At 31.6% G+C, this 27,826-nt stretch overlaps 3 protein-coding genes across 3 annotated transcripts; all 3 read right to left on the bottom strand.

Annotated features, from left to right (window-relative positions):
• Positions 1 to 7,492: 7,492 nt before the first annotated feature.
• LOC124362795 (protein kintoun-like) lies at positions 7,493 to 25,926 on the bottom strand. Its single transcript, XM_046817601.1, has 5 exons — positions 25,789 to 25,926; positions 18,658 to 18,785; positions 14,503 to 14,688; positions 11,357 to 11,502; positions 7,493 to 8,528 (listed from the first exon to the last, which is right to left on the bottom strand). The coding sequence occupies exons 2-5, from the start codon at positions 18,775 to 18,777 to the stop codon at positions 8,174 to 8,176; spliced, it is 807 nt and encodes a 268-aa protein (XP_046673557.1). The 5' UTR covers positions 18,778 to 18,785; positions 25,789 to 25,926; the 3' UTR covers positions 7,493 to 8,173.
• On the bottom strand, positions 25,916 to 26,836 carry LOC124362797 (protein kintoun-like). The gene is given in 2 exon segments (XM_046817605.1): positions 25,916 to 26,593; positions 26,595 to 26,836. Coding segments are annotated over 2 exon segments (633 nt in total). The 5' UTR covers positions 26,682 to 26,836; the 3' UTR covers positions 25,916 to 26,047.
• On the bottom strand, positions 26,766 to 27,826 carry LOC124362796 (protein kintoun-like). The gene is given in 5 exon segments (XM_046817602.1): positions 26,766 to 26,823; positions 26,825 to 27,077; positions 27,080 to 27,164; positions 27,166 to 27,213; positions 27,215 to 27,826. Coding segments are annotated over 5 exon segments (651 nt in total). The 5' UTR covers positions 27,422 to 27,826.

The raw sequence follows: 27,826 nt of genomic DNA, 5'->3' as shown, positions 1-27,826 counted from the left end.
AATATTTAATAGTTAACCAATTTAGAAATAAATTGAACTAAATATTCACTAGGAGCTTACTAATCAAAAAATATTTTATATCGTCTTGGATGTCCCATTGATAATTTAAGGTACTCTGAAATATTAATATCTACAACCCAAGTCGTTATAGAACAAAAAGTATATGACAACAACCTAGTAATTTTTATTATTCCTGTGTATGACATTCATTTAAAATTACAACATTCTTCATTTTAAGCCTGACACATTCCTAATATACACTTTAGACATAAAACGTTTCTCACAGTAGTTTCAACAATTTGATAGATGACCAGTTCTAGGGTTCTTTATGTAAGAAAATAAAAAATATCAAAATTCTTAAATATATTACTTACTGTACTACACAGTGTATTTATCTCAACTATAGCATTTTAAATAGTGATCAAAGATTTTGTCTGTTTTAGGAAACGTTTGGAGAGTTGACAGCAGAGGAAAGCATAAATACTACTTTCTGTTAAAAAAAATGTCAGTATAAATAATTTTAAAATATACCATGAAAATATGTTATGCTTATTGTAATTTTTGTAACCTATCCTTATATCTAATGTGCCATGTGTAATCCTAAGCATAATATGTTTTATATAAGTTAAATCATTATTTTGACTATTTTATGGTTTTAGGATTATAGTTTTTTAACCATCTATTATGGGTTTACAATGATAAAATTACTATCTTTCACATTATATGAAAAAATATAATATTGTATGTCATCTCAATAGTCATATTTTTTTGTGAAATCAATAAATTATTTAGAGTTTCTCTTAATAGTAATATAAGATAATGGATAAATATAATATAAAGATGGAGAATTGTGTATTTTGCACAATCGGGTATTTAATTGTAAATCATAAATATCATAAATTTAATATAGATAAACAAAAATTTACTAATATTATTTCTGTATTTTAGAAGAAGTATAATTATTTCATATCAGGTTAAAAGTTAAAGAATATATTATGTGGTGTTTATTTTAACTACCTATGGAAATTATTATAGATATTTAGGAGTATAAATATATTAAACATTTTTGGTTCAGTGGGACATTATACAAATTTAAATAATATATTTTATATGCTATATACGAGTAAGCTATATAGCTTGAACGGTAATACAATTTAGCTGAGTCTCTACAACACTATTGTGAAAACCCGTTTCTAGAAAGTACGTACATTGTGGATGGTTCTAGTGTATATGAAGCATCTTATAGCTGGGTAAGTATCCAGAGTGCTTCTGTTGAAGATTGATACATCAATGCATACAGTAGATGACAAGTTCAATCTATATTTGTTGAAGATTTCACTATTACATTATATACGTACATTATAAATTGTGTATGTTTTATTTCAATAAATGTGTATTAATGGAAACTCTAATGGATGTACAGGAAATATCTATTGGACATATAAGGATGTATAAATTTGCATTAAATGGATATCTGGTGGATATTCTAAATATTCATACAAGATCCACTGGATATACACTTGTTATCTGGTGGATATTTCAAATATCTATGGATGATCTAGTGTATATATAGTGTACTTGGGTATTTATCGATTTGATTTATCGAATGCACATAGAATACCCACAGAAACTCTTCAGGATATACAAGGTGGATATACAGAATTGGGACATTGGATATCTCGTGTATATCCTGTGGATACCACTGTATATAGTTAATATCCATAGTGGACATACAATGTATATGGTGGATTTATCAAATGTACATACAATATCCACAGTAAAGCTACAGAATGTACATGGTGGATATACAAAATCGGGACATTTGGTTATCTTGTGTGTATCCTGTAGATACCACTGTACATCGTGGATATCCATGGTGGACATACATTGCAAAGGTTTGTGCTGTAAGGGTGGCCTCTAGTTCCCTGTGTCATCTTTTTTATGCAGAATGACTTTAGCCATTTTGAGACTGCAAGGAAAAGATCCATGAAGAAGTGATAAATTGGCCACACACTCTTACGGTAAAAGAAGTCCCCCTTTGGAATATTTAACAATCTTAGAAGTAATCTCGTGTAGTCTTGCTGATGGCTTTGGTTTTAAACAGTTGGTTATCTTATTTAGCTCAAGCTCTTTATTTGGTAGGAGCCCATTTAGACTTATATGGCCATTATATTTCTGGGAGAGAGAAAGCACAGATATAAATCGATCTAAAACATGGCCAGTAGACTTCAATGTATTATCAGCGATGGTGTTGAAGTACTGATTAAAGTGGCGTGTTAGTACCTTGGAATCCATTATGCGTTCTCAATTTACAATCAAGGACTTTGTCTAAATGTTGACTTTTTTCATAGTTGATCACGTCCCAAATAGCCTTGCTTTTGTTATCAGATGTCATAATATGATTGGCACTGGAAGTGCTTTGAAGTTCTCTCATCCTCATGTCATAACTTTTCTTTAAAGTATTTGATTTTAATTTATCCTCCTTTTCACCACCTAAAAGATACCGGTTACTATTGGCCTCCAAGAATACCTCTTCAATTCTCTGGCTTCTTCATCCCAGAACATCTTTCTTTGACCTCTGTTACTTCTTGATATGTTAACGGGCAGGTGAGATCAAGTATTGCTCCGACCAGACATTATAATATAATTATTTAAGTCTCATTAACATTGTTGAAGACGGTTTCCCATGATTCCAGAGCTGACTTTTCAGTTGATTTAAATGTCTTAACTTGGTGTTTCCTCCAACAAAAAAACCGTAGGTTTGTTACACTAATTAGGCAAACTCAGTGAGCATAATTTTCCGGAACCAGTCTGCATCACTTGTACTACTATTTGGTTTAGGCTTAAATAGTTCACACTGTGACGATACAGGTATTAGAGGTTGGGGTGATCGTAGCTGGAAGCAGTTTGACTATTTTTATGTTAAAAAATGCTAGCATTTTATTTAGCAGACTCCTTACGGATGAATCTTTTAAATCATCAATATTCAAGTCTCCAATGATTAGAATATGTAAGTTAGTTGTTGGAATGAGTCAATAATGTCTAGAGTTTGTTTGGAGATGTCTAAGCAGTTTGTGGGTGGCTGATAGAATCCTAATATAAAAATGACCTTAGAATTACTGAGACTGATTTTTATTCCAGCAATTTCACAAATGAGGAGTATGCTAATATTTTCTATTTCCAGATGTACGGTTTCATTCATGAGATTATTATTTCTATAGATAGCAATCTTTGATGTGAGTTTTCTGGAAATATACTACTACTTGTGAGAAACCAATGAGCTTTGCGTGTTTTTTTTTTTTAATCTTTTTAGATCAGTTTCCATGTTTTCTTAAGACAATCAAATCGGGATCCAGATCTTGTAGAAAACAATTCATTATTTCAATTTTGTTTGTAATCTGTCAGTGTTTTGATGGAAAACAGTCAAAGTTTGTCACTTTTATGGGAGGTTGAGTTGTTCTGATCCATTTTCCTCTTTTACCTGCTTGTTTACAGGAGAGTTCACTAATATCCTTATATTGTGTTTTTGTTTGAGTTTGTCTTTTCGTCTTGGATATTTGGCTAAAACTGCCCTTCTGTATGTGAGACTCTATTAATTGTATGTTTGGATGTGAGTAGTTGCCCTGGTGATGTACTTGTACATCCACAACAATTCTATTCCTATCTTGAACTGGGATTTATAGGAGTTATGTAGGCCTACTTATTAGTCCAGGTTCTGTAGATAACATCTTATTTGAGTTTTCTGTTTTTGTTTAGGTGTGTGACAGTCTCTCCCAGTTTTCATCTGCTGGTCAGTTGTCGTTTGGCCAGGGTTTTGTGTCACTCAGGACGTATCCTGTGTTTTGGTCCTCCAGCTCCCATTTGTTGGTTGATTGCCATCTGCTCCAGGTCTTGATCAACTAAACATTTTTTTCTTTCTTTTCGTTTAGCCATTTGTAATGAAATACTAAAACAGCTATTTTTCCATCCTTTGTTATAGCGTTAGTTTGGTTTAATTATAGTACTGTTCCCTACTATTTTGTAGCTTTGAGCTGTAAAATCTGTCTGAGTTTAGAAGTACTTTAGTATGTATGTCTGAAATTTGTGTTGTCAAGGCCTTAACAGCTTGTTCCAAACTATCTTGCCTATCCTTTATTTGTATAAGATTGATTAGAAAGCCTGAGGAGGCAGTTGTAGGCTTAGGGGTAAAGTGTAAGAATGTTTCAGTTTGAGTTCCATTACTCGTATTAATGTATGAAAAAATTCAGATTTTGAAGAGTCAATTTTTTCAAGAGCACTAATTGTATTTTGCAATTGATCTACTCCCTTGACATAATCATGAACAAGTTGACCTTGTTGGCTGTCGTGTTCTGAAAGATACCTTGTATATCAAAATGAAGACTCTTTTCCTCTTCTGAGCTGAATTTGTGTTTCAGAAATATTCTGTAGCATGTCTTCTGTTTTACTGACTCGTACCTACTTTCTGCAGTTTCCAGTTATAAAATTTTTCTTCTAAAATTTCAAGTTCAGTCTTTAACCCTCCGAGCGCTTTTCGTCGCGCCCGCGACTATATAACAGCGCTTTGTATTACGAGTATATTCATATTAAAATGGCAGCAAAATAGTCAAATTCGGTACCATTTGAAAGATGAAGATTTGTTATAGTACATATCATTGCGACAATGCATAATTGTGGAGGCAGTGCATTACGCATACTTTGTTTTGGCGATACGTTACAACTGCGTAATGCTGACAGCTGACTGCAGTGTTGCGTGATTTTCAAACATGGATCGTGATGCTTTAGAACATTCTAGTGAAATTCGGGATGTTTTAGATGAATATCTAGTGAAAACGATGCAAGTGACATTGAAGCTCCTGATATACCTTCAGACATGTCACTTCGTGATTTTTCAAGTGGCAGTGGTAAAGAGTACGAGCCGGACCCTAATGAACTTTGAAGCTAGGGTCAAATTACGCCGGTGCACAGTTTGCTAACTGAAAAAAAGAGGCCGAAGCAGATTTTGGTGTCCTGGCTGTAATACAGGTGTGCACAGGGAATGTTTCCACTTATTAGAACATTTCTGGAGACCCCTTAGGCCTGAGAGAAAAAGAAAGGCATCACAAAGCAGACACTCAGAGTAAACACAGGGAAACATTGTGTATATACTTGTGATTTTTCAATTTTATAGTTTGGTTTTAGTTTAAATATAGACAAAGTTTATATATTTGTAAAACTTATTACATTTGGAATAAAATGGCTATTTTGAAACTGTGTTTTTTTGTACATAGTGAAATCTTGAGTAGTGGATGTTAGGACATGACAAAATTGGGAACATTTTATTTGATATTTAACATAAACAATTTAATTACAACATTGTATTTTATACGGGTTTTTTTAAAAGAGAACTGTATAAACGCCAAAAAAACTGTGGCACTAAGGAAGTGGGTATGTGGCACTCGGAGGGTTAATTTTAAATTTTTCTTTCAAATAATTGTTTTTCAATAGGAGAGCTGCTCCTGTTTTTAATTTTTCCATTACAATCAGAAAATTTATTGTGGTAAACATTTTCACAAATGCGACACAACGTCATGCTTAGGCTTAATGATTATTTAACTAATTACTAAGTCTATCTACCTGACTTATTAAACTAACAAACTTTTCAATATTGTAACAGCAGAAATCCAACAACAAACATTTAATTTTCATTTTAAAAGGTCTTAAGCTAAGTTGTTGGATATGGTTTGGTAACAAATTATACAGTTTTTTGCCTATTTCTAAAAAGTGTGATTTAGTGGAATGATAGTTGTACTGATCTAATCTAAGCATATTACAGTTTCTTGTGAAATAACCATGTACAGAACTATTAGTTGGCACAGAATTTAAATGAGTTTTTACATACAACAAACATTCCAATATAAAAATAGAATAAACAGTTAAAATCTTAAGCTGTCTAAAATATGGTTTACAGTGAGTTCTATTCCCCACCTGACATATAACTCTCACAGCCCTTTTTTGTAATACAAGTACCCTTTTTACATTCCCATCATTACCCCATACTAAAATTCTATAGGTTAAATGGCTATGTATATGGGCATAATAAACAGCTATTAACACTTCTCTATTAACAATTGATCTTAACCTACACAACATAAAAATTCCTCTAGCCATCTTTTTACATAACATTTCAATATGAACATTCCATTTGATATTAGACTGTACATTAACACCAAGAAATTTAGTATTATATATATCAACATCATTTCTTAAACTAAACATAAGATTTTGGGTTTTACTCTAATTCAAACATAAAGAATTTGCTGCACACCAATCATTTACTATTTGGTCAACACTTAACAGCACACTATCAGGTAACAAATTGGTATCTCTTTCAATACTTATCTTAATCAGCAAAAACAAATGCAAAATCATCATTATCGTCTAACTTTTCTTAACAGTTAATTTCACTAAGACTGCTCACTAACTAGTTCATTTAGGGAAGTGCACATGTTTTGGTTCTTGAAACAGCTAGGGTCATAAGTACTGTGGCATTAAAATTTACCCTGCAATTATTCCATGTCCAAAAGTTAATTTCACTATCTGTCCATTTTTCAGGGAAATTCCTGGAATATTCTGATAGCCTGCATGGTGCCACATATCACAAGAACCAGAGCATTTAATCCCTGAATATTTTACTCCGACTGTGCAAGAACCACAATGGAATTTTGTGGGCATTTTAAGTTTACAAATTTAAATGTAAAATTAAAACCTGACAGTTTGTTAGGCAAGGTGTTAGTACACAGCTGCTGTTGTCACATTCCGTCACAAGTGCTGAGCTACTCGTAATGAGGTCAAGTTGCAGGTCAACATATTTTAATAATTACCGCACTTGTATTCTTCATTTAAGTTCTATTGTTTAATTGGTCTAGTTTTTGTTGTAGATACATTTTAATTTTACATGAGAAAATGATTGTCTTGAGCTTTAGTTATACTAGATATGATGTGGCTGTATGATTCAGCATGCTTGCTGTTGACATCATTATCTAGGCGAGTTATGTGGAAGTCAGTTAATTGAACATTTTTCTTAAGTCTTCCAATTAGGATGTATAATAATTGTGTGAGGATCACTTACAGTATTCCAGGTAAGGTGTAGTTAATAAGAAGTACTCTGTTGATTTTACCTAAAACCATCACTATTTCACCATTTCCTGGGACCACTATCACTATGAGTGGCAGTAGCTATGTTGTTTTGGTAGTATTTCAATCTCCTCCATTAATTGATAGATTGGAACAACCTTATGACTCAATAAAATCAGTTTCATAAACCCTTAGTTGGTTTGGAACCCCATATTTTGAAAAGACACCAAAAGAAAGAAATATTGCACAAGAAATTTGAAGTTAATGAAATAATTTGCTAAAAAGTTGTGACAAATGTTCATCTAAAAAGACCTTAAAATGTACATGTTTAATTTAAATTAAACAATGAAAGGAAGACTGCAAATAAACAAACACACAATATTTGTTAAGTAACTTTTATTGTATAACATTAAGTAGTAACATAGTATAAGTGCAATACCAACTAATTTAATAATTAATATAATCAGTATTGAGTTTCTAAACGATTATCACAATCATTCTGCACCGGTTTCAACATTCAAGGTTTTAACAATTTAAAAATAAATATTACTCTACAATTCTAAATACAAGCAATGGATCACATCAAAGCACAAACTATTTTAAAATAAAGTGTTAATCCATAAGAGTAATAAAATAAATAAAACTAATAAACACCGGTGTACGTTTAATATTTCATTTTTATTATTCTAACAAGCAGTGATTGCTTATCTAAAAATGTAAAAACGTGTAAAAATACTTTCATTGCAATAAAAGTGCTTTGCACTAATCACTAAAATAATTTGTAAATTATAAAACAAGTTTACAAATAATTCAACACAGTAAATTGTACTCGTGATTAGATAGTTATTGCAATTCCTAATGGAAATGTGAACAGTTCCAAAATCATCTGAACCCTTTACTAACCAAGAGTCAAACTATCCATGAAAACTATCCCATGAAATTTGCAGAGACTACTCAAACATTACGCACACTGAAATAATTAATTCTAATTAAGGCTTTTCAATGACTTGATATGCCCATTATATACGACTACATCCAAACACTTTCTAGGACAATGTTTTTAGTTATCCATAAACTGCAGTTTAGCTGTTGCTGCATTTTTTCGAGCTGACTTTTTACCTCTTCTTTTATGGTTTCTCTTACTAGAACATGGCATAGGTTTAACATCTTCTTTTTGGCCATCATCTGATTCAGAAATATCTGATACTTCTGATACATCACATGAACTGGAGTCAGGTTCGGCGAGCCAAATATCACATTCTTTATTATTCAAGTAATTTCCTTTAATAAAAGGTACATCACTTTCTCCTTCTGAATCATTCCCGCTTTCACTCAATCTTCTCTCCAGAGACCGTTTTTTATTTCTCATTTTCCGCTGATTCTTTTTTCGCTGGCCAAGAATGCTGGAATTCATTCTGAAAATTGAGACATACATAGTAACTATATGAACGTAGTTTATGATAAAGCCTGTATAGCAAAATATACATGTTTGAATACATTGTTTTGCTTGAAAAAGGTATATAAAGAGAATTTTAAAGATAATACTCATTAAAACTCATAACATTAGCGCCAAGTTTCTACTTGGAGCAAACAGTTCCCATAAAAGAGTATTTAATACAAAGTGTTTATAAACCAGTTATCTGATTAAATTTTTTTTCACAAAAGTTTCTTTTATAATCCGAATTAATTCAATATATGTGGGGTACTTAGCTATTTCAGTCTTCAAATTTTGTGGTGGAGGTAGAAGGGTAGGGTTGACTTAATATAAAACATTTTCTTCCATAGAAGTAGATGTTTGCGGCAAACTCTATACTTAAGGTTTTTAAATTTTTATAAAGATGCAATTAAAAAAAAAACATCATGTATAAGTTGTATGAAATTAATTGTCAGAAAACAGGTTATCATAGAACATATGCAAAAACAGTTTTCATAGAAAAAAAATTTTGAAACTGTTTCAAATCATTATTATGAATTTTTAACTACAATGTAAGCCAAAATCCATTAAGTCTGGGGTTTGATTAGTTTTTAAAATTGGAACATATGTTACGTTGTAAATTTATTTATACATCTTTAATAAATACAAAACCTATTTTTTTCATTTTAAAAAGCTGAAAGTCTGAAATGATGGATTTTAATTTTTAGAGAAAAACATACAATTGGGGTATTCATGGATATCTCAAAAACTTTTAATAGATATTTTAGGTACATTACTGTTCCTGTGTTACCTGGGTGGCATGGACAAGGCTTTGGCACATAAGCCTAATAGTGACCTTCGCCTTTACACCGATGATGCAAACCTAGTGATGTCATCAAAACGTCTAGAAGAATTAGAAATTCATACATTTATTGAATTGGAAAATATTAGAAATTTTTTTAAATACATACCACAAAGTATAAACAGAAAATGGCCTAAAGTTTAAAACTATGCTTAAAGATTATTTACTCAACAAAGCACTTTACTCTACTGAAGAACTATTCACATCTCTCTAATTTTAAATTGTGTTTTCTGAAATGATGTTGTGAAAATATTAATTTCAATTGTAATTATTTTTAGTTTAGTAGTGTATAGAACAAGTAAGTTTGGCACTATTTAATATATACACATGTACATAAAAATTAATAAAGAATTTTGAATTGAATCGAATATCACATAAGTCTTACATCATATTGACTATATGTTAAAATGACAAATCTTTTCTTTTCATATTAGTTTTTATGAGAAAGATTTTACTATAGTTGAAACAATAAAACTATACTATATTCTATAATGACTTAGTGACTATTAAACCAAATGCTAGATTATATTGTTGTTTGCATATGGAATCAACACAATGATAGTTTATTTCAAACAACTAGCTCATGGCGTATCTGTCATGTCATCTTGGAAGAAGGGAAGGCTATCTCTATCTCTGTACCAGGCTATCCAGTCAGCAGGTAGGGGTAGTACTCCAGTTATGTTCAGGCTAGTAACAGCCTTTAACACTAACAGTCATCCTCCATACTAGACTGGACCTTGGAAACTCGTCAACCCTTCCACCCCAATATTTGTGCTTAGTGATGTGCCGCTCCTGGACATCCACAGTGTTGCCCAGATTTAGATGAAACATCAGATTTTGCTGTACCCAGTGTAGGTTCAAATGGAAAGTATAAACCATCCAGAAGTGAACTCTGCTGGGGAGGTAGTGAGGACATACAAGGTTATATAATGTCTATGCTAAATTTTGTATTAAGTTGAGCACATTCTGATATTTCAGTTGTTGCTACATTTCAGTAGTTTATTTTAACTTGTAAGGCCACAACACAGAGGACAGAAATCACGAACATCTGTGCAAAATGCCATAGCATTTGTTACAATATTTCTGACATTTTGTTAGGTTAAAACTTTAAGGACAAAACATCAGTCTAAAAATTAAAGTGCTTATCTGCTTGTGAGATATCATAAATTATTGCAAAATTTCATGGACCAGTTTTTTTGGCCATTATCTTTTTACAATTGTTTTACCAATTTAAACATAATTTAAGGCTTTACTTTTACAATCTGAATGTTTTCAGATACCAAAAAAGTTTTGCATGCTTTATGTACTCATTAGAATGTATTAGTAGGATTTGGGGTCATCAGCCCCAGAATATGTGAAGCCAAACATTAAATGTTCCCTGTTATATTATAGAATTAATACATAACAGACATGCGCACCCAGTATTTCGCTAAACACTACTGCCAATTTATTTGACAAAATGAGAACAATTACAACATATTAGAGCTTCACTAATCGTGTTTACTGTTTCTTTAGTTATGTTGAAAACACTTGAAAACTAATTTGTACATCTAACCCTTCGTGAACTCCCGGGAGTCTGCGGATCATCAGTTGGGAACTGACATAGCTCTAGACTATTCGATGCTCACACTACCAAAATGTCTGCAATTTTTACATTATCAGAATCTGATTGACAAAACCCATCTTATCATCTCGGTGAGGTGCTCAGGCGATTAGGGCTGTTCCTTGGTCTTTAGGAGTTCAACTGTAAAATCTCAATTAAGGAGTACTTTGTGCCCACTCTGTTCTGAAGCAACGTCTTCACACCATAATTACCATAAAATATCTCCATGACCGTATCTCATTTAACAAAATACAGAAATATTTAAGCTGTTATTCACTCCCTTATGATACCTGATAATATAATAACTAAGAATGAATAATACTGTACGATGTCTGAATAATTTAATGTAACTGATGATACATACCTGAAAGAATGCTTTGATATAACTTCACTGAATCGGACAGTCTTCTTCGTTTTCTCCAGTTTTTCTGGTGACCAAGAAGCGTAATCGTCTACACTGGACTCTGACAAACTGCGACCAATTTTCAAAATGCCTCGGCTTTTACTAAGCTAGAAACAAAATAATAAAATTTATACAAAAATGTTGGATTTAGTAAAATATATTGTGTTCAAAAATAAATATTTCTGAATTTTAAAAATATCTACTTTTTAAACATTCAACAAGAATTCAAATCCACCATTGTTAAAAGCAAGAACATTTTTAGATGATCAGGGAGAAGACAGAAACTGTATTCTTTATACAATAGTACTGTTTACACTAATAATATGACTATTAATACCTTTTGTGCCCTAAAAAGACTTTGGCTTAGACTATATTTGTATTCACTGTTACAGATTGTTTCATTCCTTGTTTTAAAATACAAGATTCTTTTGAAATAAAGTAAAGGCCATAACAATAAATTATTGAATACGAATTGGCAATAGATGAAAATATTTAAAACTATCTTACATTAAACTTGTTTAACAAGAATCTCCATCTTAATAATATTAAAGTAAAAAACTAAACAGTCATAGTTTCATGTGGAATTTAAACTGAGTAATTATATTGACAAAATCTATCTTGAATTATACGATAAGACCATAACTTCGAACATGATGCACTCTTCAGAATAATTACAAGTTTTAATTTTTACTACTTAAACCTTAGTTTACTTTAATCAAAGTATAGCTCACTTTTTGGCATTTTTGGCACATAATACTGGTGCCTTACCTATCCTTCTGGATTTATATTCTTTCAGCCCCTCAAGGGTTGTATTATTTCAAACCTGAGCTTCACACTGACTAGTTTTTTTTTTGGACTAATATAATCATATACTTGCTAATTATAAAACTCATTCATAACTACAAACGTATGATAGAGAAATTAAATAAATATATCATGATACTATGATTAGAACTTTTTGTATTGGGGGTTTTGGGGAGAGGTGAATAGGAGGAGAGGAATTGGGTGGTTTTCAGATTGAAAGATAAATGTGTTGTAAAATACTACTTTGCCTGTTCCGGGTTTGAAAGAAAAAAACACACAATAAATTTTGCAGAAATAGTTTGCAATATTATATATGGCATAACACCTCTACAGATTTTTAATTTGAGAATAAACAAAATATGTAGGACTAGAACCAAATCAACATTGTTAGAATAGAAAACTAATAAAATGTTACGTTAATGCCCTTTTACAAAATAATTTCTATTAATATTGTAGGCTAATTAACCCTCCAGCTGGTATGAAACGAATTTTCGTCGCCAAAGGTCCGTCCGATTTGGCAAGAACGAATATTCGTCGCCAAAGTAGACGTGTACAGTTATTGATATTTTAGACAAATGATTTTTATTTGATGTATTCTTGAAGAGCATTAACTTTAGTACCGATTTACTGTTCTTACTTCGATTATTGTCTTCTTTGTTTACAGTAAAACATCGTTCTCTATGGACATCTGATGTGAACGTAGTACGGGTCAACCACATTGTTGTGAAACTGTAAACAAGTGCCGGGTTTTGTGTTTGAGGTTCCGAATACAATAGTATTTGGTGTTGTTATTATTGTTTTTTTAGCATTCTTAGGTTACAGTTTTAGTTGTTCAGTATGGGTGAAAACTTTAGAGACCGATCAAATCTCGCTCGCTCGCAGGGCGGGATCTAGAGACGCTGAGTGAAAAATGAAACTTTGTATATATTGTACATATGTAAATAAGGTAAGATTAAAATTTATCATTTATTTTCCTTTTTTTTATCTGTCATACTTATATAAGTATAAATGCAGTCAAGAAATTATGTTTACCCACAAACAATAATATTATTTAGAAATCTACGCATTTTTGAAAATAAGTAAATATGGGTGCTTTTTCATACAAAGCCCTGTAACACATACGTTTTGAGGTAAAGGTTACAATAATTATATATTTTTGGAATCAGGACAAAATTTTGAATATGTTATATATTTACAGTTTTGATGTAAAGCTTATTGCTAAGCAGTTACATAACGGAATATTTACAAAAATAATGTCCAAAAAAACATTTTCCTTACATTTTGTAAAAAAATAAAAATATGTTTCCATGGAAACAATAAGATATTGTTATTATAATGCTCTCCATTTATTCTTGAATACATTGACATAATAGTTTATATTTGGATTAACAGTTATGAAATGTAATACATTATAAGAAACATCTGCCAGGCTGTTAAAATAGAGCCGCCAGTACAGAGTGACACCATTGCCAGTTCTAGGGTTAAATAATATTTAAACCCAAATAATTAATTCAAAAAGAATTTCAGAAAGAGGTTTTTAAGGAGGGAGAGAACATTTTCAGATTTATGAATCCATGAATGAAACAAGGTCTATGTTCCAAATTTCTCCTCTGGACGAGATAAATATGGATCAACACTATCATCTACATTTTCCGATTTACACTACATTGAAACATTATTAATGCAATTCAAATATTGAAATGTTTTTGTTCTCACTGTTGAGAGCCATCTCAGTTCGGCTAACAAATATTAAACTGGAACTAATTCCAATTTAATATATTTCAACCATCAAGGGAAGAGGCAGAAATACTGTAAACAATCTTTTGACAGTCTGGAACAAAAAGCCAGATGATATTGATTTATCAATGTAAAGCTAAGAATTAAGATAAATATGTATCAATGAAAAATATGAAAAAAACCATGTCACGTTTTACTACCACATTAACCAACAAACCAACTATAATCATATGGCTTTTTTATTACAGAATTGTTTGTTAATTAATCTTCAGCTAATCACAATAAAGCTCTACCCATTTCAACTCACCTATTCAAACAAATATTATTGACAGTGTTAGTTTAAAATTTGTTTTCCAACAATGGTTCTACAGAGCGAGACAAGAATCTAATTGCGTAAGCAGTGTTTCAACAAGGTGTGAACCAGAAAACTTACATGATAGTGAATTAGGCCACATAACCTAATAACTAAGAAAATAATTTAAGATTAGTTTGTATGTAGTTATTAGGTAATGATTATGACATTTTTATCTTAAAAGATACAGAAGTTTAAAAAATAGGACAATTACCATCAAATCTTGATGTGACTCTGACATTGTTCGTGTCTTGACTGGATGATGATGTGGAGATGATGAACTTTCATCAAAACTCGAAGCACTCTCTGAGATATCTCTGCCCTCCTCAAGGAATTCATCAGTGTCTTCTTCATTTTGTGCATTATTTCCTTTTGGCAAATCTTGATTTTCATCATTTTCCTGCACAAATAAAAGAGAAATAATTGACTCTGAATTAGTCAAAACAATCCTGAGACTTTTGAGAGACAAGGAAAGCAATTTAATAAAGTTAATGAAGCCAAAGTTTGTAAAAATAGGCGAACAGAGGTCAGACCTTAAATAGGTGATAAGCGGGGTTCCCCAGGGCTCTGTTCTGGGCCTCTTCTTATTTTCATTAACAACTTTCCAAACTTTGTACCTAATAAAAGTGTACTCTACACAGATGATACTACATTAATGTGCTCTAATTTGCTTCCAGAAATTAATTCAGTTATGATAAACTATATGAAAGACAGGCCTAACCTCTGGTTTTCCGCTAATGGCTTACATGTGAATGAAGATAAGACTGAGCATATTATTTTTAGCTTAAGGAATAACTTTGTAAATAAATCACTCAAACTACTTGGTATCAACTTGGACTCAAAGCTTACCTGGAAACACCACACAGATGTCCTTAGCACTTGATTATCTAGAGTAATATTTTTGTTAAAAAAGGTCAAAACTCATACCAGCTCTACCTTGATAATGAAAGCATATTTTGCACTGTTTCACTCACTTTTTTTGTATGGAACTCTTCTTTGGGGTAATTCAAGTGGTGCTAAAGAGGTCTTTCTATGCCAGAAGAAAGCATTACACACAATGTTCAATGTAAGTACTACTGATTCATGTAAACCCTTTTTTATAGATCATAATATATTTACTGTACCCTGTATTTTTATATTTCAAAGTTTAATGTATATTACAGAAAATTTAGACATACTTAACCTTAGAAGCTCAAATCATGATTACTCCACTAGATATCGAGACCTTATTGATCTAGAATTTGCTAGACTTACTAAAACCCAGCACTCCTACTTCTATGTTGTACTAAATTATTCAATAAGCTGCCTGTAAATGCTAAAGATGTCTCTTGTAAAAAATTAAAAATTGTTCTGCTTAAATGGTTGAAACAAAAAAACTTTTTATAATGTTAACGAAATGCTTATGTGTAACGTAAATAATTTATTCTTTTAAACTTATTCTTTGACTTGTAGTATTTACCATATGTATGTAGTATGCATTTATATTTATATATTTTTTATATTGTTGTATTATATTGTATATATGTATAACCCTTCTGCTATAAGGACTTTGTCAATACAATATGTTTATGCGACGACAATAAATATTCTTGGTACTTGATTCAAACCGGATTTGAATACGTACTGATACTGATACCAGCCGCAGCACAACAATGAAATTCCTGACCTCTTGTATTATTCCATATTTGGGTTGAGTAAAAATATATATCACATCTAAAATATTTCTCTATTTTAAATATGCATTTACAATAGAATTTATAATATGTTATTTGACTTTAGAGCTATTAGAAACACACAGGATTCAGATTCCAAAATGAGGGCTAACTAAATGAAAAAAAATGTGAGTTAGTAATAATGAGTGTTGCCATCAACACAGTTCCTTAAAGTTCTTTGTCTCAGAGAGTGGTTTGGTCATGCGGAATTAAGAATTACAATAGGACAGTGTCACATTTAGAATCAAAGTAATAACCAGCAAAACTTTCATTGTATGGGGGATGAAAATGTGTGAACTAAATCTAAAATATGTGGATAAAATACACTTTTTAATGACCAAGACTAGGATCTAAGTACAAAATATTTCAATTGTTGTGTTTAGAACATTCGTATTTACACAATATGGTGGGATACTTCTAAGCTATGTAGAATTTCATGTAAAATAAAAAGTTTAGAAACATTAAAAATCTTGAGTAAAATTGAAAGAATATTGGATTATCATGGACAGATTCTGATATCCAAGGGTTTCTGCAGAGATCTGGAGATTTTCAGAAATATCACAAAAGTTAATCCAAAGCTTAATCTACGATCGTTACGGAGTGCATTTTAATTTTTTTTCCTAGCATTTCAGTCACAATTGAAGGTTCACTCCTTTGATCATCATTCACAGAACGTGTGACCATTTTTAAATTCGTGTCACCACTTGAACACTCATACAATTCATAGCTTTATCACCATATGCAGTTTATAACCCCATTATAAACCTGAACCAGAGTTTTTTCTCTACCAAACGAGATAACTGATGACACTGCATATTTCACACTTGGCGGGAGATTGGATTAACCTTTTTCACGAAACGTATTGTCGCATCGACAGTTCTCAACGCACTAACATCGAACCGGTCTCGTTGCGTAGGGGAGGAATCAAGGCTAGACAGCAGTGCTTGAAAAAAAAATCCCTCAGGTCGTGATAGCCTCAGTACACTTTCTGGATTTGTCTCCTATAAATTAAATATATATAGGCGGCATATCCAGAAAGATATATATGTATATTACTGGTTACTCTCTGACTAATGTAGAGTTTAGGGCTGTTTTAACACAGCAATTGATAAATGACACTGCTGGATTCACAAGTCATTTTACTAATCATTGGATTTTATATATATATATATATATATATATATATGATACGTATACAGTAATATATATTGGAAAGAAATTAAATATAAACATTCTCTATATTTCGTCTAAACTAGACAGTTTAAGAAAAGAAAAAGTATGTAAATACTATCAACAAAATAATTGAACAAAAACTCAAATCATATGTTAATAAAAACTAATTTTGAATAAGAGTAATAGAAAATAGTTTGCAATTAATGTCCACCATCTGTCTGAATTCACGAAAATATTGAAAAATTTAACGGCTTAAGCTTACAGAACGTTGACTGATCAGTTGTCAGTGTTAAGTGGGTTATCTTGGAGCCCAGTTCAGTGAATTTTAACGGAAGATTTGGAATGAAAAGGGTTACTGCCAAGTTTGTTCCTTGGGTTCTAACTGACATCGAAAGGAGCATCGAGTAGAAACATGTTGTGTTTTGAAACAACAGCTGGAAACTGATCAAGATTTTCTGTCAAAGATCTGGATGAGTAAAGGTGCTATGGTTACGACCCAGAAACAAAAGCAACAGTTTAAGCTAATGGGAAGACGTCATCGTCACAACCGTCCAAAAAAAATGTTGTCAAGTCAAATCAAACATCAAAACAATGCTGATTTGCTTTTTTGATGCTAAGGGCGTAGTTCATTCAGAGTTTGTTCCCCCAGGTCAGACCGTCAATCAAACCTTTTATTTGGAAGTTTTAAGAAGATTGCGCAGCAGTGTTTGTCATAAAAACACCCGATTTGTGGTAGACAATAACTGGTTTCTTCCACCACGACAACACAAGCCATCTCTATTAAACAGTTTTTGGCTAAAATGGCATGCATTTCCGCTGCCCCATGCACCTTACTCCCCCTGACCTGGTATCATGCAACTTTTTCTTATTTCCACGCATGAAAAGGGGCATGAAAGGACACCAAAGAGGTCATGAAAAAAACGAGGGGAGGAGCTGTCAGCCATTTCTAAAGATGAGTACAAAAATGTTATTGAACAGTGGAAACACCAGTGGGACAAATGTATTAGTTGTAATGGTGAGTATTTTGAAGGGGATAAGGTTTTTTTATAAAAAATTTGAAAATTTTTTTTATGGGTACCCCCCTCATACCTTTGTAACCTAAAGGCCTAATTACAGAAAAAATTTATATTTTTTCAAAACTTTATTTTCAAAATGGCGGCTTCCTAAAAATCTTTAAACGTAAATATCCTAAAAACGTCCTATGATAAAATAATCGTCACATTTTTTTGTACAATCCCACTGCAGTAGTAATATTGAATATAGATTGTTGAATATTAGACTGAAACTGTTCATCATCCGCAGCAGAAATTGGTCTTTTAATTCAAAATTATGTTTGTAGTGCCTACTCTGTTATAATATAAAAACTTATATTATTTAATCTGAAGTCATGTGCAAATAATGTTATGAAGCCAAGTTTCATTTTATACCTGGGATAGAAAATGAGTAGGATGAGTGTTGACAGACTCATTCTCAAGATTATTTACCTGAACAGGATTGTTTATTGTATCAGTTTGCTGTTCCTCTTCACTTCTTGTATGGGTAATATTTCTTCCCTCTTCATTAGTATTTTCTATGGTTCCATTTAAAGCGCATTTTTCTTTCATTTCAAATCCTGGAAAAAAAATGTTCTATGTCAAACAGATATATGCAGGCTGTCTAGAAAGTAACATACATTTTGAAATAAAAAATTAACGCAGTGAAAATAAAAATGTTTACTATTTACATTTTTAAGGTAAACACTTTGACTATTTTTCTACATAATCACCATTTAAATTAAGACATTTAACATAACTTGGTACAAGCTCTTCAATACCCTCCCTGTAGAAATCTGCAACCTTGTGAGTTCAACAACCATTGGTTTACACCAGTGTCAGAGTCAAATTGTTGTGTAGCGAGCCACGTCTTCATCACTGAGAACAGGTAGTAGTTGCTTGGGCCCAAATTCCAGGCTGTATGGTGGATGATGTAAAACTTTTCCAACCAAACCATCTAAGAGCTCTTGGAAACCCAACTTTGCACAAAAATTTATGGTAACCAAATTTACCAACTACAATTTCATGAATTAACTCTGTGAAATTTGGGGGAAATGTTTTAAGAATTCTATTACCGTGAAATGACAATACTGTATTTACGAATTGTTTTTTTAAAATATTTTTAACACCAATTCATCACTTACAAGACTAGGTTACAAGACTAGGCCTACCATTTTGATCCTCATCGTGAACACGGTTCGTCTATTTTTTAAATCAAGGCACCACTGCCTCACTTGGCTTTTCACTCATAATTCTTTGACTCTCCACATCACAAATCTGGTGATGCATTTCAATTGGTTTGTGATTTTTCATCAACAGAGACCTTATCACTGATCGCACTTCACAACTGCCTAACTGGTGGGATATCAATTTTCAGCACTCATTTCAACAATCTACTGTACACAAAGTATGGTAGGTACGATGCACAATCAACTATGGCTGATTCCGTTCTAGAATGTGGAAACACTCTGATACCAAGATGGCGGTGCTAGTCCTGCCCATTGCTGTGGCCATGTCAAAACGTCTGTTACTTTTTAAACAGCCCTTGTATAACAAAAAAGTACAGTAAAGTCCCGCTAACCTGAACTAATTGGAACCGAACCCAGTTCGGATTAAATGATTGTTTCAGATTAGGCAAAATGGCAGGAAAAATATGTCGTTAAGCATGAGAATGGATCTGTTTTGTTATAAAGTTATCAGTATTGTTTACTAAAACAAGTTTTTCTGATTATTGTATTTCATGTGGCAAATGTATTGGACTGCAAATACTAAGCACAGTTAGTAAGTTACAGTACACAGTAGATCACTTTTGTAATGCACATTGCAACATGTATAAGCACTACAAAGCAGTACTCTCCCTACGTCGGCACGGCCAAAAATACACACATTGACTCATAGAACAGCTGGACATTTCACTGAAGTCTGCAATGGTCGGCTGTGTGTCCGTCTGTTTTCTCAGTGCAAACATCGATTCCAATGTCATTATTTGTGTAAATAAAAAGTGTGAGAGCTGATTGTTATGGTAAGTGAAAGCATACCACCGTTACTCTTAAAGACAAGCTGGACGCTCTTTGCACAGTCATTCAAGAAACGATGAAGTGTGAGGAGGAAGGAAAGGAAGGAAGTAACGACAAGAAACTGTGTGATAAAGAAGAGTTGGTACCACACACGCAGACGGTACAGCAGCACTTAACCTTGCACTACGATACCTAGAGCAACAGACTACCGCTACACCTGCTGATATCATGTTGATGTTGGCGAAACTACACATCATCCAATAGACTATAATCAATGCGACCAAAAACAATTATTGTATTTATGTCTTTTAACAATTAATATTGTACTCAACAATAATACCCGTGCAATACGTCCAATTTTGTTTGATTTCACTTCTAAACACATACTTAACCTATAAGTTTCAATTTGGTACTTTATTTAAACTTCATTATTTATGAAATGTACTGAACCGTACACATTTGGCCTAATAAAACTAACTCGTATTTAATGAAAGTTTTTTTTTTACTGCATGATGCACCATTTTCATTTTTTAGGTAATTATTTTGCTATAACTATGCATTATCATTATAAATAAATATAAGAATTTCTTCCAGGATGTGTTCAGATTAAACGGATGTTCGGATTAGAGGAACTCCACTGTACATCTATTGAAAGTAGTGAAATAAGTGTCAGTCTCAGCTCAGCTGCCTTACAGTTCAGTGGTCTTTCTTGTTTTAAACCTCATAGTTTAAGTCATGTCTCTTTGCTCATCTTGTGGAGATGAATTACCACCCGATAATGACTATGTTAAATGTGCTGTTTAGTAGTTGTAAGTTACATTACAATTGTGTGCGGGAGTTGCTGAAAAATCGTGGCGACAGATGGGTAATGTTCGCCGTGATGTCTACTGTTGTGTTTTATGTAGGAATTTCAAGAAGGATTCTGGGAACATTTCAAGTGGTACTTTTACAACTGATTTGCAGGAACATTCAAATGTAAGTAAACAAAATATTCCAGAGAACTTTTTTCAGGATCTAGAGAAAAAAATTGTCAGCAGTACTATTGAAAAGCATTTGAAATCCATTGGTGATAAATTTAATGAATTTGAAATATCTGTTGACTTTTGTTCTAAAAAAAATTGATGACTTTGTGGAAAAATTGGAGTTTGTTGAAAATCGGATGAATGAAATTGAAAAACAAAACTACTTAGTAGCTAAAAACTTGAAGTTGGAAAAAGAAGTCGAACAAATAAAAATTCAGTTTGAGGAGTTACAGCAGTATGGGCGGAACAGCAACATCCAGATAGATGGTGTGCCTGAGTTACCAGGTGAAAATGTTTTGAACCTGGTAAATAATATGGCAATTGCTATCGATGAAACTATAGTTTTGAATCATGACATCCAGGCCTCACACAGACTGCCATCAAAAAAATACACAAAAGCCTCGCCCTATTGTTATTCAATTTAGTAACCGCCAGAAACGGGACTGTGTTCTAAAGAAAGCAAAACAGTGCAAGTTAAAAAGTACAGTATTTGTGAGGGATGCACCAGAAACTATGGTGTATGTTAATGAACATCTAACTCCATACTTCAAAAAACTATTCTAATGAATCAAGATTGGTAAAAGCAGAAAAAAACTATCAGTACCTATGGATATCAAACTCAAAAATATTCATGAGAAAGGACAGAGACTCGAATGCAGTAAAAATAGCCAGCATACAGGATTTGGAAAAATTGAGAAACGGTAATTGAGTAAATTGTCAACAGATGGACAGACAATCAAGTTTGGACAGAGCATTTCTGGAAAACTGGATTCTTGTGTTTGGTGCTCGTGTGGATTGACCAAAGGACAGATTCAAACATGTTCTTGTATTGGTTAATGATAACTTCAGTCACCTGTGCCATCACTATTATATTTTTACTCTTATCTTCACCAACTACCAAGGTCCTTCAGCAAGCCATTTCATCACCTCAAGCAAAATTCTCTTATTGCCATGTTGTAGAAAATCAATATTCTTTTCTCACATATTGTTTTGTCTCCTTTGATAAGGATTCAGATTGTTGTTTTATTTTTATATTTAAATATTTTCTTGCTTTGAGAAGCATCATTTTATTTTAATTTTATGCATTGTCTTTCTGATACAAATAATTCATTTCCGTTTTAAGCTTAGAAGAAAAACTTGATGTTTATTTTGGTGTAACAGAATAAAAATTTAATTAGAAAAATTTGTTTGTATTCTTGATTTGTATTGTGTCAGACAATGTTTCTTAAATGTAAATCTACTGTTACTAAATGCACATATACAATTGCAAGTAAGTAATTTTTCTGTATATTTATTTGTATGTGTGTATGAAATCATTGTGGTTAAGTTTACTAGTGTTTTTATGTCTACTATTGTATAACTGATTATGTTCTTGTTTTTAATGTAAAAAATGTTGTAAATTGTAAATAATGTCTAGTTCAACACTTTTAGAGAGCATTAATGATGTAAATCAATTTTATAGTGAGAAAAAGGGTTTATTATTGTGGCACACAATATTAGGAGTGTAAACAAAAATTTTGATTCATTTATTGCTTATTTAAATTTGCTTGCAGGTAAAGCCTCAAGTAATTGTATTGTCTGAGGTTTGGTTGGTAAGTGAGAAAGAAGCTGTTTTTATATAATATTAATAGTTTATCAAATATTTTCATCTTGCAACTCTGCTGTCAGAAGTAGTGGTGTCATTTGTCTATATACATCATGCTGTCAGAAGTAGTGGTATCATTGTCTATATACATCAGTCTATAACATCGGTTCTGTGTGAATGTGATATACCTGGTTGTGATGTGGTGATATTAAGCACCTTTGTTTAACAAATTTTAAACCTTTTATTAACGAAAGTTCCTTATTTTTATTTCCCATTACACTGACAGAACTAAAAATACAAATTAAGTCTCTCTTGCTGAGTAAAAGTACTGGTGATGAATTTTTATCATCAAGGTTAATATTTAAAATGTCAGTAAAGAATTGTCTCCTGTACTTCTTAATCTATTTAATAAAAGTATTAGTTCAGGATGCTTTCCGATGTGCTTAAGATTGCTACAGTAATACCTATATTTAAAAAAGGAGACAGGCTTTTTCGTAGAAAATTATCGTCCCAATTTCTTTACTTTCAGTTTTGTCAAAATTATTAGAAAAATTAGTTAAAGTAAGACTCATAAAAGTTTTTAAAAATAAATAAATTTTTTTCTAAAGTTCAATTTGGTTTTAGAGAGGGACTCAGTACAGAGCTGGCTTTGCAGCATTTTTTGAAAGATATATATATAACGGTTTGAATAATATATTCTTGTAACAAAGTGGCTGGTTTATTTTTAGATGTAAGTAAAGCCTTTGATACCGTTAATCATGGTTTGCTGCTAAATAAATTGGAATCTGCTGGTATTCGAGTGTCCCTTTGAATTGGTTTAAGACATACCTAACTGGTCGACAGCAATTCGTCAAAATAAACAGTAGCACCAGCTGCTTGGAAAGTCTACATTTTGGAGTCCCCCAGGGATCAGTTCTTGGGCCTAATTTTGTTTTTAATCTTTGTTAATGACTTTTTACTCTGGAAATTTCAATGGTAAGGTGACAGCATTTGCTGATGAGACACAGCATTTTCCTATAGTGCGTTAACAGTTGTTGATGAATTATATTCAAGGATGCAGAATGACCTAAATAAAATATCTATATGGTTTGCTTGTAATAAATTATCCTTGAATGTATCAAAAACATTATATATGATTTTTTCTTTGTCCCAATCCGGCAACTTTGGCACAGCCTTAAGAATACATTCAATAAATTGCAGCAAGGATCTGTGTGATTGTGGCATAATTAATACATGTAGTCAGATTAAGTATCTGGGTTTGACTCTAGATGAAAACTTATCGTGGAAACCTCATATAGGTTCTCTGAAAAAAATCTCTACGGTCATCACTTAGGGCATTTTTTCATTTGAAATCAGTTTTGTCCTCCCTCATCTTTATGAGACTGGCTTATTTTTCTTTGATTAATTCTAGGCTGGAGTATGGATTGTCATTGTGGGGTAGTTTCATATATGTTTCAAATTTATCTAGTCTAATAGTCCTTCAGAAAAAATTTATAAGATTGATATGTAATGCTAATATTAGAGAACATTCGTTTTCCACTTTTTGTTAGAAATTTTATTTTACCAATTAAGATATTTATATGTTTTTAAAGTTTTAATAATTTTTTTCATACTAAGTGTTAACAGTGGACCTGTTATTGACAACTCTAGTTATACTACTAGACTCAGTAATCAACAGTATTTGCGATTGCCTAACCAAACTGTTCTTTGTTTCAAAAATGTTTTGTGTTTTTAAGTTATAAGTTTTTTTAATTTAATTCCAAGTGAAATTAAAAATTAATAGATCCATATTTATTTTTAAAAAGAGGCTGAAGGTTTGGTTATTGAGTAGAAGTGTTAAAGGTATTGAAAATTTATATTTAGTTGTTCAGTAAAAATATTTTGTTCTTATTTTATAAATTGTAAATGAATTTTTTATATTGAAGGTGAGTTTGGATTTCTCTAATTAATGTGTGTTAATTTGATGGTTAACAGTAATTTTAGTTTGTTTATTATTATTTTGTTGTATTTTCATATTGTTATTATAGAACTTAAATTAAATTAAGAAGCTGATGATGGCTCCCACCCAAGTGCAAGATTATTTTCTTTTTGGGTTGGTTAATATTTTTTCTCTGTAATCTGTATATTTGTTGTATACTGCATTTACATGTATTTAAAAAAAAGAGAAAAAATCAAACGCATTTATTATTATTATTTATTATTAAGTTCTTTGTAGTGTGTGTAAACTGTTGAAATAATACCTAAACATAGGTATCTGGACTCTTATGTTGTAAACTGAATATATATATATATATATATATATATATACAGTTTAAGAATAATATTATTTATATATATATATATATATATATATATATATCAACTATATGTCATTAATAACGTGAACATGTCTTTTGCTTCTCTGGCTGTTAATTTTCACACTTTTAAAATTAACTATAGATTTCAAACTTGACATGCAATCTCAGTGTCTGGTATGTGACATTTGAAGTGACGTATTTATACCTTATTTGATTTAGTTTATTATATTTTTTATCCAAATTACTTTGTAATGTTCAGGATTTGTTCACATTTATAATTGACATCAGATAATCTACTATCAATAAATAAACGAAAACAAATATTTTTATCATTGCAAGCTAAAAAAAAAGATAGGTACATAAATTGTACATATAAATAAAAGTATAGATTATTTCTAGGTGAACTATATTCATCTTATTACAGTTATATACGAGCTGAAGAACAAGATCAATTCCAAACAAATATTTATAGGTAATATCAACTTGCAAATTTTTAGGTAATAAGGATGAAAAATGGTCAATTGTAAACGTGAAAGCTCTTTGTGAATTATTTTAAACACCCAAACGGTTAATAAAATTTATTAAATTGTAAAAAAAACAAAAGATTTTTACCCACTAATTCTATTGTTGCTCTTAAAAATTTATACTAAAAGTTAACTTACCTTTTCCAGATCTTCACAATCCAATAATACTGGTGAAAAGCTTAATCTTTTTTAAATTATTGTGATCTATTCCAACATAACACTCTGTCAAACGTACATTGCAATTCAATTGTAATAAAAACGATAACGTTGTTGTCCCCAGACTTCAACTTTGAGTGTTTCAGGGCTAATTGTAGTTTGACATTGTAACAAAATGTACATTGCATAGTTGATAGGAAAATATCCTGCTCCCACTGATTGAAATGAAATATGAACCCCATCATTTATAAAGTGTTCCTTGACAGATTGTGGGTTCACATTCTGTACTTGAAGAGTAAAATGTTAAAATATCTTTTAGATATTGACATGTGAAGGTTGGCAATGAATAATGTATATTCTGCTGTAAAAACTTGTAATCACCTGAATCACATACTTTAATGTCCTTTTCAAATAACATGTTCTCCGTTTTCGAAACTACTTTAGCTATTCTTTCAGATATTGGATTTTTTTTCCACTTCATCATCACTAGAAATGCTGTTGGTCCTTCCATAGTATCACACTCGACTCCACTATCTTCTCGAGTGGCATCAATGTTTGAATGAATCCCTTGTCGTATTACAGGTAAGCAGATAGTCAAAACCTTTTTACTAATATCAAATTTTGCATTTCCTTTACTACTATCAACTCTATAAGGTAATTTTAACTTTAATTTGTACTTTGCTGGATTTTCACTGACAAGGGTGATTAATTTTTCTGAAACATCAACAGATGCATCTGAAGCATGCTTCAGAAGTGGCAAATCAATAACAACAACAAGTTCATTAGGAAACAGTGATGGACATTTTTGACATTAGATCATTAGTATAATCTTGCATGTCGATATTATTACGATACTTAATAGAATATTTTGGCATCGCATACTTAGCATCTTGTTAGATAACACATGCAAATCTTCATGTTCTTTTCTTTTCAAAAGTTTTTAAAATACTTCCTGTTTTTTAACTATCATCTTTTACTGGTGGATAAGGGTAGTTAGGTAAATCTAGGACTTCTGTGGGGTTGAAAATTTTCAATCTTTTTTCTTATTACAGTTGCATGTTTCATTCCTTTAAATTGCAATTTTGGAAATTTCAAATTAATTTTATCCAAAGAAACATTGAAATTTTCTTCTACTGCTCCTAGGGCAGTGTCATTCACCAAATTTTTAAACGCACCATTGCTTTTAGTCATATGTAGAGTATCTGGGTGAAATATGACATCAAATACGGTACATGTATTATTCTTTTTATCAACATCTTCTCTTGGTGGGCCAAACAGTATGGTATTGACCACCGTAACCCACGCTGACTTCCATTAATATCAGGATTAGATGAAGGTTTTCCTAACATTTGTGTTACTGCAAATATTTATAAAAGCTTTACTTACGCCATCAACACTTGTTTTAATAAACATATCCAGAAGAAGGATGGACAAATTTAATATCAACTCCTCTTTCATTTTCTAGCTGGGTAATTTCTTTCTCATACTGTTTCCTATTTTCAGGATCATTTATCTCTTTCACATATTCAAGTAAAAGATTTCGGAATTCCTCTTTCTGTAGGGCTTCGCCAAGGTTTTTCACCTCATCTCTGGAACAAATTTCAACTCTTCCCATTTTTGTTTATTAAAGCTTTTCCATGTACAGTGGTATTGTAAAATTACTGAAATTGAGACAATATTTTTATAAAAATCCTTATCAAATAATATCACAAATACATCACAAATCGTACGGTATGAAGAAAGTTCAATGTACTGTTATTTATAACTAGGTTATGCGATGTGACGACTCTGCTTGATTTTGTATTATCTGGACGTCAACAAAACATGAACTAAATTGATCATACAAATAAATTTCAAATGTTTCTAAAAACTGAAACTAAAATTATATAATAGCGAACACTGTTATCTAATCAAATTCATAAAACAAACATAAGATTGTTTAATGTTCACTTCACTTTAGTTGATTGTTTGTATCTTTTTCTTTATTCTTCTCTTCAACCTTAAATTGGTCCAACCAACA

This window comes from Homalodisca vitripennis, chromosome 5 (assembly GCF_021130785.1).
Source record: "Homalodisca vitripennis isolate AUS2020 chromosome 5, UT_GWSS_2.1, whole genome shotgun sequence".
Lineage (NCBI taxonomy): Eukaryota > Metazoa > Arthropoda > Insecta > Hemiptera > Cicadellidae > Homalodisca > Homalodisca vitripennis.
Note: the sequence above shows the minus strand (reverse complement) of the source record. Positions and strands in the feature narration are given on the sequence as shown.

Excerpts from the sequence above, each read along its gene's own strand:
- LOC124362795 (XM_046817601.1), bottom strand. The coding sequence starts at position 18,777 with ATGAAAGAAAAATGCGCTTTAAATGGAACCATAGAAAATACTAATGAA. Across the intron at positions 14,689-18,657 it reads CAATAAACAATCCTGTTCAG|GAAAATGATGAAAATCAAGA; the intron begins GTAAATAATCTT and ends TTATTTGTGCAG. Across the intron at positions 11,503-14,502 it reads AGTCACATCAAGATTTGATG|CTTAGTAAAAGCCGAGGCAT; the intron begins GTAATTGTCCTA and ends TTTTGTTTCTAG.